Source organism: Vicia villosa, linkage group LG3, assembly GCF_029867415.1.
Source record: "Vicia villosa cultivar HV-30 ecotype Madison, WI linkage group LG3, Vvil1.0, whole genome shotgun sequence".
In the NCBI taxonomy this organism is placed as follows: domain Eukaryota; kingdom Viridiplantae; phylum Streptophyta; class Magnoliopsida; order Fabales; family Fabaceae; genus Vicia; species Vicia villosa.
The window spans coordinates 213,765,138-213,778,337 of record NC_081182.1 but is presented as its reverse complement, the minus strand read 5'-3'; the positions used below and the strand labels follow the sequence as shown (position 1 = coordinate 213,778,337).

At 36.6% G+C, this 13,200-nt stretch overlaps 2 protein-coding genes and 1 pseudogene across 4 annotated transcripts; 1 reads left to right on the top strand and 2 right to left on the bottom strand.

The window, feature by feature from the left end:
* Nucleotides 1-843: 843 nt before the first annotated feature.
* LOC131593483 (UDP-glycosyltransferase 88F4-like) lies at nt 844-2,990 on the bottom strand (annotated as a pseudogene).
* Nucleotides 2,991-4,010: 1,020 nt separating this feature from the next.
* LOC131593484 (uncharacterized) lies at nt 4,011-6,806 on the top strand. 3 transcript variants are annotated; one of them, XM_058865985.1, is made up of 6 exons: nt 4,011-4,452; nt 4,848-4,951; nt 5,855-5,928; nt 6,055-6,158; nt 6,240-6,302; nt 6,387-6,806. In XM_058865985.1, exons 2-6 carry the CDS (start codon nt 4,887-4,889, stop codon nt 6,639-6,641), a joined length of 561 nt encoding a protein of 186 aa, XP_058721968.1. In that variant the 5' UTR covers nt 4,011-4,452; nt 4,848-4,886; the 3' UTR covers nt 6,642-6,806. The 3 variants fall into 3 exon arrangements, with proteins under 3 accessions (XP_058721968.1, XP_058721967.1, XP_058721969.1); XM_058865984.1 differs by having other exon boundaries at nt 4,825-4,951; XM_058865986.1 differs by having other exon boundaries at nt 4,140-4,178; nt 4,859-4,951.
* A 1,211-nt stretch (nt 6,807-8,017) lies between these two features.
* LOC131659891 (uncharacterized) lies at nt 8,018-9,426 on the bottom strand. Its single transcript, XM_058929011.1, has 4 exons — nt 9,285-9,426; nt 8,645-8,832; nt 8,451-8,549; nt 8,018-8,320 (listed from the first exon to the last, which is right to left on the bottom strand). Exons 1-4 carry the CDS (start codon nt 9,424-9,426, stop codon nt 8,018-8,020), a joined length of 732 nt encoding a protein of 243 aa, XP_058784994.1.
* Nucleotides 9,427-13,200: the final 3,774 nt, after the last annotated feature.

Here is a 13,200-nt window from a genome sequence, read left to right as displayed (position 1 = left end):
TTCGTAGATCTGAAATTCAGATTGAAGAATCTTTTGCACTATTCAGATAATCGAAGAGTGATTAAGAGTGAGTATCATTCAGCCTCAATTGATAACGAAGGAAAAATCAAGTTCATTAAATTTGAACTGAAGACAAATGCATATGTAAGCGTTATATGGAGTACATTTCAACGTTACACAACTAAGGATATAATCGAGATAGATGCGACAATTGTAAAATCGTGCAACAATATTTTGAAAATGTTGAAACGTCCTGAACTAACTGTAAGTGATGAAATGTCATGTTATGTTGTATATTTTGTGTGTGATACCAAAAATCTATGTTAAATTATGATTTTCTTTATCCTTTGTCTGAAAATGTTATTGTATTTTACGATAACAGGATATAATCTGAATTCTAAAATTAAGATAAACCTTTTAACTTTGATTTTTTCTGTTTCACATGTTAAGTGTAGAATGGTTTGTTAAGGCGTATGTTATTAATCAAAATTTCAAAATTCAAACACAATACTTATAATTTGACTTGTTTTTAAAGAGATTTTAAAATCCAAATTCTGAATAATTTTGGAATTTTACCAAGATGCGTGATTAAAGGAATAATTATTTAAAGTATTTGACAAGCATTCAAAACTACAAGTTCTTTCAATATCAGTCCAAAATCCTATTAGAATAAATAACTTGCTCAAGAATTTATTAGATAAATACTAATTATTTGAATAGTTAGACATAAATTATTTTTATAACAAAATAAAATATAATCAAACTATTTCATATAAACTATAAACACTTATCATAAGCTATTTTTTAGAGCTTATTGAAAGTAGCTTAAAACACTTTACAGACATGCCATAAGTTATTATAACATAAAACTTAAAAGCAACCACAATTCAAATGAAATTTTTACCTTCCACATTGGCACAAAGGAATTAATTATCATTCCATGTTTGAACCAAATTGGAAAGTGCTTTTGTGGATGATCCAAATTCTCCAAGTGCATCCCTAGCCATGTCTTTGAACTTTAAACTTCTCTCCCTTATGTCTCTCCCTCTCTCAGACTCCATCAACTCTCTCACCTTCTTCTCCACTCCTTCTCCTCTCACAAACATATCTCCTTCCCTTTGCTCCACTGCAACAGCCACCTTCATGTCCGCCACCATCACATTCCTATTAACATGCTGTTCAGCATACAATGGCCATGCAATCATTGGAATTCCAGCAACCACCCCTTCCAGCACCGAGTTCCAGCCGCAGTGACTCACAAACCCACCGACCGATTCGCGGCTCAGGACTTCCACTTGTGGAGCCCATGACCTCACCACCAGGCCCTTTTCTTTGGTTCTCTCAATAAATCCACTTGGCAAAACAGAATTCAACTCAAACTCCCCTGATGTAGCATGAACTTGATTCTTTCCAAGATGTTCTTGTATTGGCCTCTTGACAACCCATAAGAATCTGTGCCCACTCCTCTCTAAACCTTCAGCTATTTCCTTTAACTGTGTCATCGAGAACGATCCACGGCTCCCAAAACACAAGTACACTACGGTTCTACTCGGTTGTTTATCTAGCCATGATAAGCAATCTTCGCTGTCCGTTGCTTCATCTGATTTTCATTCAAACAATCAATGCTTCATTTGTTAGGAGACATAAAACTTCATCATAATTATAAAGAACAAAACAAGAACAGCACAAAAAATGCTGAGTTTAAATTGCAGATAAACAAACCATACTTTCCCTAGTTAATGTCAACACGATGCAGATCATGTCAATTTCTCATTATCGAAACAAATAGAAATGTGAACAACATCAAGAGAGCAACGTCGGTTCTATAGCACTGACACCTCAGAAAAAAGGTGATTCCGTGTCAGTATCAGTGTCGGACACCGACAATTGAGATAACGTTCAATTTATTCTTTTTTTCAAATTATTATATGTATCGACGTGTCAGTGTCATGCCCAGTGTCCGTGTCCGTGCTTCATAGTGAGTCATAGTTTGTGTTTTGGACAATATTCACACAACTTTCATCAAATGAAATCCATGCCAAGTGGAACTTTTGTAATAATAGTAAATATAAAAAATAACAGTAGCAGTTAACTGACCTGGTTGTTGAGGGTCAGCAATCAATGGTCCGACACAGTAAATGGGAGGAGGAATTCTTCCAAGATCAGGAAAACATGCACCATCTTCAATGGCCTTTACCGCTATAGTTTCAAGTTCAAGAAACGTATTCACCACGATTCCCTTCGCCAGCGAAATATGCTTACACATATACAACATCTCCTAATAAGCAGGATCTTCCCTATCAAGCACCATTTCCGGCATCAGCACCGCATTCAAAGCTGCATTTCCCGGCGCCACAATTTCAACTCCAACCATTTCAATAAATGACACCGTTGTTTCAGTATGAATCTTCGGGAAGTAAGAATAGAGAGCAAGAACCGCTGCTCCAGAAGCGAAGAAGTAGTAAACAGGGATTTCCATTGCGGAAGCTATGTCCATTGCAGAAGTGCAGAAGAGGTCGATGATAAAGGATTTGATGACAGAGGTTTGAGAGATTTGACGGAGTTTAGATTCGACGTTGACGTTGTTTGATTTAATGAATTTGAATCCGGTTGCGGCTAAGCTTTGTGTGTTGGATTGAATGAGTGCAGTGACGGAAGGGAAACGGTGGAAGGTGATTGAAGGGTGAGAGGTTGAGATGCGGTTTATGTAAGAATCAGTGGATGGATTGTCGAAGAAGCCAGTGGTGAGAAGGATTGTGATAGAGAAGTGTTGCTGTTTTTGGAGAATGAGAAGTTTGGCTAACTCTACCATTGAAATTATGTGACCTATACCTGGTGCTGGATACATCACTACTGTAGTTGTTGTTTCTTCCATCTTCTTTGGTAAGTTAATTTGGTCACAAGCACAACACAAATGGTATGAGAAAGTGAAATGCAGTAGTTTTGATTTGGTGGATAGTTTTTCCTTTCTTGGGGTTTTGTGATTGATGAGACTATTATACTATATATGATATATAGATAATATAACTAACCTTATATAGTAATAAAATAATGATGAAGAATAATGTAACAGAAAACACTGCAGGCCTAGAAGTAGAGAGAATAAAGTTTAAGAGTGGAAAAGTGGTTGGAAGACAAAAACATCGGACAGCGACCTTCATGTCCTTCACCATCACATTCCTATTAACATGCTGTTCAGCATACAATGGCCATGCAATCATTGGAACTCCAGCAACCACCCCTTCCAGCACCGAGTTCCAGCCGCAGTGACTCACAAACCCCCCGACTGATTCGCGGCTCAGCACGTCCACTTGTGGAGCCCATGACCTTACCACCAGGCCCCTCTCTTTGGTTCTCTCTATAAACCCACTAGGCAAAACAGAATTCAACTCAAACTCCACTGTTGTATCGTGAACTTGGTTCATTCCAAGAAGTTCTTGTATTGGCGGCCTCTTCACAACCCATAAGAATCTGTGCCCACTCCTCTCTAAGCCTTGAGCTATTTCTTTCAACTGCGTCATCGAGAACGATCCACGGCTTCCAAAACACAGATACACTACGCTTCTACTCAGTTGTTTATCTAGCCACGACAAGCAATCTTTGCTGTCCCATGCTTCATCTGATTTTTATTCAAACAATCAATGCTTGTTAGTAGCCAGAAGTGAAGTAATAGTAACATGGAATTCCAATTTTGATAGCTATTTCCATAGCATAAGTGCAGTAGAAGTCGATGACGAAGGATTTAATAACTGAGGTTTGGGAGATTTGACGGAGTTTGGATTCGACGTTGACAGAGTTTGATTTGATGAAGTTGAATGCCGTGGCGGCGATGCTTTGTGTGTTGGAGTGAGTAACGGTGACGGTAGGGAAACGGTGAAAAAAACTTTTTAAAATAATCCATCCAATTTTTAAAAAAATAGTGATAGTCTGAATGTATGCACTTGCAGACTTGCAGTATGTCTGTCTCCCATCCAGTTTTTAAAAAATAAAATGGCCCAAGCCCAAATTTAACCTAGCTATCATCTCAATCTCTGATTGTCACAAAATAGAAAGTCACGTGGCCCAAGCCCAAATTTAACCTAGCTATCATCTCAATCTCTCATTCACGTAACACTAACAGCCGCTGCCGCTTACAATTCCAGACGGTCATGCTCACGAGATTCACGACGAAGACGAAGGAAGAATCACCCACATCTGAAGCAGCTCACGACGAAGACGAAGGAAGAATCACCCACATCTGAAGCAGCTCACGACGAAGACGAAGGAAGAATCACCCACATCTGAAGCAGCTCACGACGAAGACGAAGGAAGAATCACCCACATCTGAAGCAGCTCACGACGAAGACGAAGGAAGAATCACCCACATCTGAAGCAGCTCACGACGAAGACGAAGGAAGAATCACCCACATCTGAAGCAGCTCACGATTCCGACAAATCTCTCTTATCTTCCAGGTAATTCCTCAATCTATTCACTCTTAGATTGTTGGTTGACTTGAAACAAAGTTAAACAGTTCCAAATTCAGATTTCTCATATAGTAGCTGTAGCTGAAATAACTCCAGATTTCTCTCTCTGTGTTATTGTAATATGATTTGGTTTCAGATTTTTTCAATGGCCTCTTGAGATGTCTCATGTTCCAATGTTTTATTGTTTATCTTATCTTCTATGATAATATTTTGCACCCTTGTTGAGTCGCTCCGCCGTCGTGAATTCCACCAGTGCAGTGAACAAATATTGTTTGCATAGTTATGTTTTTGTTACATTTTAATATTCACTCGGCTTCATGATTTCATATACTGAGTATTCATAATTCATTCTAACGCAAGCTTTTTTATTGCTCAAACTTGAGGCGAGAACAAGTAAGGAAAAGGAAGTTGGTGGCATAAGAATGGTGATCTCTAGTTCCAATCCACAATATAAGGAGATAGTCATCAGGAGGAGGATTGGTAGCATGTATATTTTTCTTTCCCACATTGTATCTTGCTTGCTTTGTATATGTGACATGAAAAATACTAGATGCATCATATGTCTGTCATGGTTTCTACTCATATATATTACTCAAAAACATCCTGCAGATTTTTCTTGATAGATCATCTATTACACTTTGTTCTGGATTAAAACATAATTAAAGTTACCATAGTTAGCAAAATTCATGCATGCCAGAAACTGTGTATAGCCTAGAATGTATATTTAGGGAAATCTTGTTTCTATTTCCTACTAGTAGGTTTAGTAAACTAGGAAATATTTCATAATCACAAGGATTTGATTTCAAAAGAGGCTGTCAGTTTCTTTCCTAAATCAGCTTACAAGTTATTATGTAATGAAATCAATTCATTCTACCCTAGAATGTGTAGTTCTGCTGGGTAGTATTTCATTTTCTTTGCTTATCATGTGGTTCAGCTGTAGTAATTCAGTACCAATTCTCACAGAAATTTTAAACAAACTTATGAAATATAATAGAAAATCTGTTTCAGTTTGCACAATACAAGTCGATTAATTGCTCAAGGGTCTAATCATGAAACATATGACAACACATGCTTTGCCACTCTGGTTAGTTAAGTGAAGGAGAGTCAGGTCCTGAGTTTTTTAATAAAAAAGTTAAGTGAAGGAGGAGCCGTGGGATTGGCATAAAATGCGGAGGACATTTTCTGTCTTCCTATTATCATCTGCCAAGTCTCATCATTCATTTTTAGAGTTCATAACTGAGCAGATATAACATATTACAAACTTTAGTTTTCTCCTTACTTAATTACTTTGAAAATCTGTTATATTTGAATGTTTTGTAGAAAACAAGTATGTATCATATTCTAAATTCAGACTCACTTTTTTGGGGTCCATGTTATATTGAATTTATAGATTCAATAAACGGGAAGATGATTTTACAACTTTCAAGGAGTACAATGATTACTTGGAGGAAGTTGAAGACATGAGTAAGTTTTTTTAGTCATGATGACATGTGTTTCACTCGGTAATTTTTGCTTTATTTTCATGTAATTTCTTCTTTTCCCCCTGCAGCGGTCTTTATTTTGATGTAATTTCTTCTTTTCCCCCTGCAGCGGTTAATTTGATTGATGGAATACATGTTGCCGCCATTGAAGCACATATTGCTAAATACCAAGAAGAAAATTCAGAACAAATAATGATTAATCGAGCCCGAAAGGTACTTCACCGGGGTTCAGTCTCTTCTATATCTGTTTTGTATCAATTTGTGATGTTAATGCTGCTTGTAATATTTAAATAGGCCGAAGAATTAGCTGCAGCTATGGCAGCAATCAAGGCACAGCCTGCCGAAATTGATAATGATGTAAGTATTGGATTGCTATTTCTATATATTCATTAAGATTACATTTTTGGTACAGATTGTAAACACTGCTTATTCTGGAAACAGGATGCAAGCCAAAATTCGCAAGCCGGGATTGGTACTGTTCCTCAGGGGCAATATGCACCTACAGTTGCAGGAGGACAGCCTAGACCAACGGGCATGATGGGACCACAACCTTTACCTCTTGGAGGAAGTGACACTGGCTACATAGTTGAGACCGAGGAAACACTTAGGCGGCGAGCAAGGGCTGGAGGGTGGAGTAAAGAAATATGCAGGAAGAGAGCTTTTGAAGAAGCTTTTGGAAGCATTTGGGTTTCATAGAGAAAAATTCTTACAGATACATTGTCATTCTCATATTACTGGTGTAATTGGTCTGGCCTCGGACGGTTGGACCCTATTTCCGGTCCGGTTTTAGAATTATGAATGAGTTAATGTTCAATCACCTCATATTATTTTAAAAAAAAAAATCATTTTCAACTTAGCAAATGAGATTCTTACAAGTCTATTTAAAAGGACCTATTCTTATAATGGCCAATTCTGTAGACTTATATTTGGCTTACGCCACTTGAATTAGCACAATTTAAATTAAACACAATTAATAGTGAAAATCTTCTAAAGTTTTGATTTGAAATTTTCCTCCTAATTACCTCACTTCAGGTTCTTATTTTAGCTCCAAACAATTAATAAAGCATACACAATAAATCAGAGGACTTGAATCTTAAATTTGTTGTGCACAACACCCATTAATGTTCAAACTTACGCGGACTTAGATTGCCTACGGCAGGGGAGTCCATTTCTAAATAATGGACTTAGATTGTCTGCTGTCAAGAAACCGCGCTGTCACACATTAAAATGTAATTGACCGTCCGATTAAGATTGGATGATTCTTATTTAAAGTTGATAATTTTAGAAAAAGATTTATTTTTTTAAGACGTACGATCAAGATCAAACGATTAATGATATCTTGATAGCATGGATGCGGGTAAATTCTGACTACATGGGATTCCATTTCAAAATAATTGACTCTGACAAAAAGAGATTTTTCATCTGGTTACATTTTTTTGAAGACAAAAGGCAACCTTAATGTTTTCTGGGCAAGATTATATGTCAAATCCAATTCTAATGAAAAATCTGAACATTAAAATAAGTTTAAATCAATTAAAACTAAATATGAAGAAGAATTTTTACTCCATAATGTTGGAACATACAATCACATGAACAATGAACAATGGAGTATGTGGAGAAAATGGTAGTGAGAGAGAAGAGAATTAGAGAGAGATAATTGAGGGTGAGAATGATAGTTTGCATTAACTTGAGATGAAGATTTCTTCAAGATATTTATACAAGTGTTACAAAATGATTCGGACGTAAAACACATCAAAAAAATACACGAAAAACCAAAACTCAGGGATGTAACCGGTTAATAGAAACTGTTAACCGGTTACAACAGACACAATCATAAAACTCAATATCAAGTGTAACCGGTTAACGCAATTCAAAAACTTCCTTTTCCTTTTGTAGAAGTGTTGTTCCACCAGCTGTAACCGGTTACACCTCCATGTTAACCGGTTAAAACACTTGAATTACATGTTTTCACTCAACACACCACCTTAACTCAAGTGCTTCAATTCTTCCATGCCCATGCCCATGCCCATGCCCATGCCCATCTTCAACCCCTTGAACACATCATTTGTGACTCATTTAGTCAACAAATCAACAACTTGGTCCTCACTTATACAATATCCCAATCTTAACTTGCCTTCACTAACAAGTTCCCTCAAATAGTGAAACCTCCTCTCAATATGCTTGCTCCTCCTGTGTGCAATTGGGTTTTTACCAAGATTAATAGCTGAAACATTATCAACCAAGAGTGTGACAGCCTCACCCTCATTCCTGCCTAACTCTTTCAATAGATTCATTAGCCACATGACTTGGCACACACATAACAAAGCAGCAATGCACCCGACCTTACAAAACGAGAGTGCAACTACTGGTTTCTTCTTCGAACACCATGAGATTGGTGTTCTACCAAACATAAAGATGTATCCAGCTGTAGACTTTAGATCATCTTTATCACCACACTAAATGGAATCGATAAAATCAAGCAAATTGCATTTTTTGCCTGTATACCTTGCGGGAAAGGGAATTCTGCAACCAATAAACCCTTTGACGTATCTTAGGATTCTTTTGGCTGTTCTCAAGTGAGACACCTTTGGTCTCTCCATGAATCTATTCGCAATACCAACACTGAACGCCAAATCTGGCCGCATATTGCATAAGTAACATAATGATTCAATCAACCTTCTATATTAAGTTGGGTGTACATTATGCTCGTCTTCATTCTTGGACAACTGTAATCTTGGTTCAGGTGGTGTAATGGCAGCATTGCAATGCCCTATATCACACTTCTTAAATATCTTAAGAGCATATATATCCTTATCGAATTCTTTAATAAGCTCACTTTTGAACTTACAAATACTCTTCTCGTTGCTGGCAGTGATCAACAAATCATCTACGTATAGACAAAAAATGATCACACCTTCACTTATATTTGTCTTCACATAAACTCCATGCTCGCACACACATTTCTTGAAGCCAACCTCAACTAGGAAATCATCTATCCTTTTGTTCCAAGCTCTTGGAGCTTGCTTGAACGATTTTCTCAACTTGTAGAATCTTCCCTCTTGGTTTTTCACAACAAAATTAGGGGGCTATTTTACACCACTTCTTCTTCAAGCGGACCGCTAAAAAACACGGACCTCACATCCATTTGGTAGATAGGCCAATTGTTTCAGTTTACAATACTAACAACTAACCTTATGGTTTCGATCCTAGCAACCTGTGCTAATACCTCATCAAAGTCTATACATTCTCTTTGCAAAAATCCCTTTGCAACTAATCAAGCCTTATGCTCTATTATTTTACCCATGGGATATGCCTTCACCTTATAGACCCAACTTATACCAATCGACTTCTTTCCTTTCGAAACATTAACTAACTCCCAAGTATTATTTTTCTCAATTGATTCCAGATCCTTCTTCATAGCTAAAATCCACTTTCGATCTCTTAAGGCATTTTTCGTCTTAACGGGCTCAGATTCAGCCATAAGTGAAATATTAGTTAATGGTTTTCTGTAATAGGTTAATGCCTACATGTATCTGGTTAACGACAACCTGTAACCGATTACAGACTACTCCACATGCTTCAATTAATCGATTACGACATCCCACAGGATCACAATCCTCTTGTTTTCAACATCAAACAACTTATAACCTCCAGTATGGTGATACCCTATAAGTATCATCATCTCCCCTTTGTAATCCAACTTCTTTCTAAGTTGGCCCAGAATATGTCAATATGCCACAGAACCGAAAACTATTAAATTGTTCTGATTCAATTTGAATCCAAACCATGCCTCTTCCGATGTTATCTTATCAAGCCTCTTTGTAGGACACATATTCAACAAAATAGGAAGCTATGGATATCACTTCTCCCCACAACTCTTCCCTTTAACATGCTTCTCACCAAGTTCATAATCGATAGATTCTTTCTCTCGGTAACACCGTTTTTTGTGGTGTATATGGTGGTACTACCTCATGCATTATCCCATTTTCATCACAAAAATCCCCAAAGTCATTTGAGACATACTCGTCTCCACCATCCGTTTTAAGAACTTTGAGCTTGTGACCGCCTTGCCGCTCAACCATGGACTTGAACTTATTAAACACTTCAAATACCTCATATTTTCTCTGGATTATGCATGTCCACATCTTTCTACTATAATCGTTGTTAAAAGTGACAAATTACCTATTGCCACCACACGAATCACCTTGCATCGACTCATACACATTGGAATGCACCACCTCAAGGTGATGCTTGGTTCTACAACCGACATCCTTGTTGAATTAACCCTTGTGTTGCTTCCTTTGATCACAATCTTCACAAATCTTAACTAGTATGCTGATGGATGGTAACACGGTTACCATTCGGTTCCTTTGGAATGTGTTTAGATCTCGAAAATTGAGATGCCTAAGACAATAACACCACAACCACTCTTCTCGACTTGCCACAGTAGCAATAAACTCATGCTCCATAACCTTCAACTCAATCTTGAAATTTATATTGGCAGTCATAGGAGCTTTAAGGACCAAAACTTTGTTTACATCCATAACGCACAAAGTCTTGTCTTCCATGCGAATCTTGTAGCCCTTCTCAAGAAATTGGACAATACTTATAAGGTTAAATTTGATTCAAGGAACGTACAATACATATTTGATCAAGGAATATCCACAATCCTTCTTCCTGATCAAAACATCACTGACACCATTGACTGCTAAATTGGTGTTATCCGCGAATTTCACTTTATTCTTTGTGTCTTGATTAATTCTGACAAATAAATCCTCCTTCCCCGTCATTTGCGCAGAACAACCAGAATCTAAGTACCATTCTTCGTTGCACTGGGCTCCTTATCTCACAGTCACCATAGCATTTTCTTCCGCAAACGTTTCTGCAGCGTTCCTGGAACTGCTATTGTCGCCCTGCAGCCTATTACTGTTACATTCACCTCTCGTGATCATGACCAAAAGTGTATTATCATCATCCATCTATGGCCTTGCAAATTTGGATTCATCTCCTTGAGATTCCCTCTTTTTTGCGTTGCATTCTCTTGCAAAATTATTGAACTTTTGACAATTGCAGCAATGTGCCTTACTCTTGTCATACTTTCCTTTTTCGCCTCTAAAGTTACCTTGACCACCATTTTTTATGCAACTTCTCTCACGCTTTTGACAAGTCGAAATTTTTGAATTTTGAGACTCTTTTCCATCAAAATTTTGAAAATTCTCTTTACTCTTTATGGGCCATTTTCCTTCTGACTTCATATTCTTTTCATTGAACCATACTTGCAAAGCTATCTCCGCCTTTGCCTTGTCGTCATTTCTCTCCTCTATCCTTTTCTCATTATCCTTAAGAGATATTTGAAACTCATCTTTGCTCAACTTCGCAAGATTCTTTGACTCTTCAATTGCCATTACTATGTTGTCAAGTATTGTCGTCAAATAACACAAGTTATTCGACCCAACATTCTGCTCAGAAAGAGTTTCTCTAAACGACTTGATTTGGTTCACCAATCGAGTATTTCACATCACATAATCGTTGATTTTCTCATCCTCCTCCATTTGAATTAAATCAAATTTACATTTGTGAGTTTGTAACCTCACCACCTTTCCTTATCAACCCATGCATAGGCCTTTTTCCAAGATTTCCCACGCTTCCTTTGCTGATTCGCAATCGCTAACTTTTTCAAAGTTGTCACCATCTACACATTTATGGATCAAGAACAATGCTTTGTAATCTTTCTTCTTTTCTTCTTTTTACGAAATATTTTGTACATCCGTTGTGCACATTCAGAAAGAGGATTCACCCCATTCTTGATCACTTTAAGAACTTCTTGGCAGCCAAACAACACATTCATTTGCTTGCACAATTTGTCGTAATTCTTCGCATTAAGCGTTAGTAGATTTATAAGGACTCTATCATTGGAGACAAAATTCATGTTGTACAACAAATGTTTATGTAACAAAACCAGGCTCTTGATGCCAAATGTTGGAGTATACAATCACACAATTGGTAAACTATGGAGTATGCAGAGAAAGAGATGGTGAGAGAGGATATAATGAGAGTGGGAGAGAGAGAGATAATAAGGGTAAAAATGATAATTTTTATTAACTTGAGATGATGATGTCTCTAAGGCCTTTATGCAAGTATTACAAAATAATTGGGACATAAAATACATCAACAAAAATACAAGAAAAATCCAAAACCCAGGGTTGTAACCGGTTAACACAAACTATTAACCGGTTACATCATACACAATCATAAAATCTTAATTTGAGGTCTATCCGGTTAACCTGTTTTGTTAACTGGTTAACGCAACTCCAAAGCTGCTTTTTCCTTTTGCATAAGTGCTTTTCCACTCGTTGTAACCAATAACACTCCCGTATTAATCGATTACAACACTTGAATTACATATTTTTACTCAACATATATAGACAATTAAAAAAATTAACCAAATAATTCAAATCTAAATCATGCATTATTGCAAAAGAATTACGAGTCTCTTGTATTCTTAGTTTTTTGCATACAATTTTTTTTTTGCCAAAATGAGGTATTGGTAAAGCCTCAAAATATATTAACTCGTTTTGTAAAGGATGTCGGTGTAATATTAATGCTTCACACACAATAAGAGGAGTCTCTTCTTCAAAATAATGACTAATAGAAAAATAAAGTGTAATGACATGAACATAAGTAGCGCAACCCAAATATACGATGGATCTTTCACAAAGAAAATCTATCTTTCAAATAACATAACATGTATAATTGTGTGGTCCAAAGTTTCACTGCATTAGATAATAAACTGATTTCAGGATGAACAAACTAACAACACAAGTGTAAACAAAACCAATTTGTACTTATTCATGAATACCAATAAAATTATATTTATAAGAAATTTTCGATAAACAAAAATATATAAACTTATTTTATAAATACTTGTAAGGTTGGCATTTAAACCAACTGGTTATTGATGTGAAAATATCGAAGGTTTGAGGAAACACACATGATTTACTATATGTGTACATCAAATATCAATTATTAGTTTGATAATTGATGGATATTATTCAAACTACAGCTTTCAGCAAATTTACACTTTAAATTATGTAGTTCAAAATATCAAATTGAATACTTGTGACTCAATACAACTCAGTCTACTCAGTCTACAGGTTGGATTATTTATTTGCTAAATATTCTTGACCCTTACACTAATCCAATGATCAACATTTGATAGAACCCAGAAAATTAAGGTAACAAATCTATGTTACTG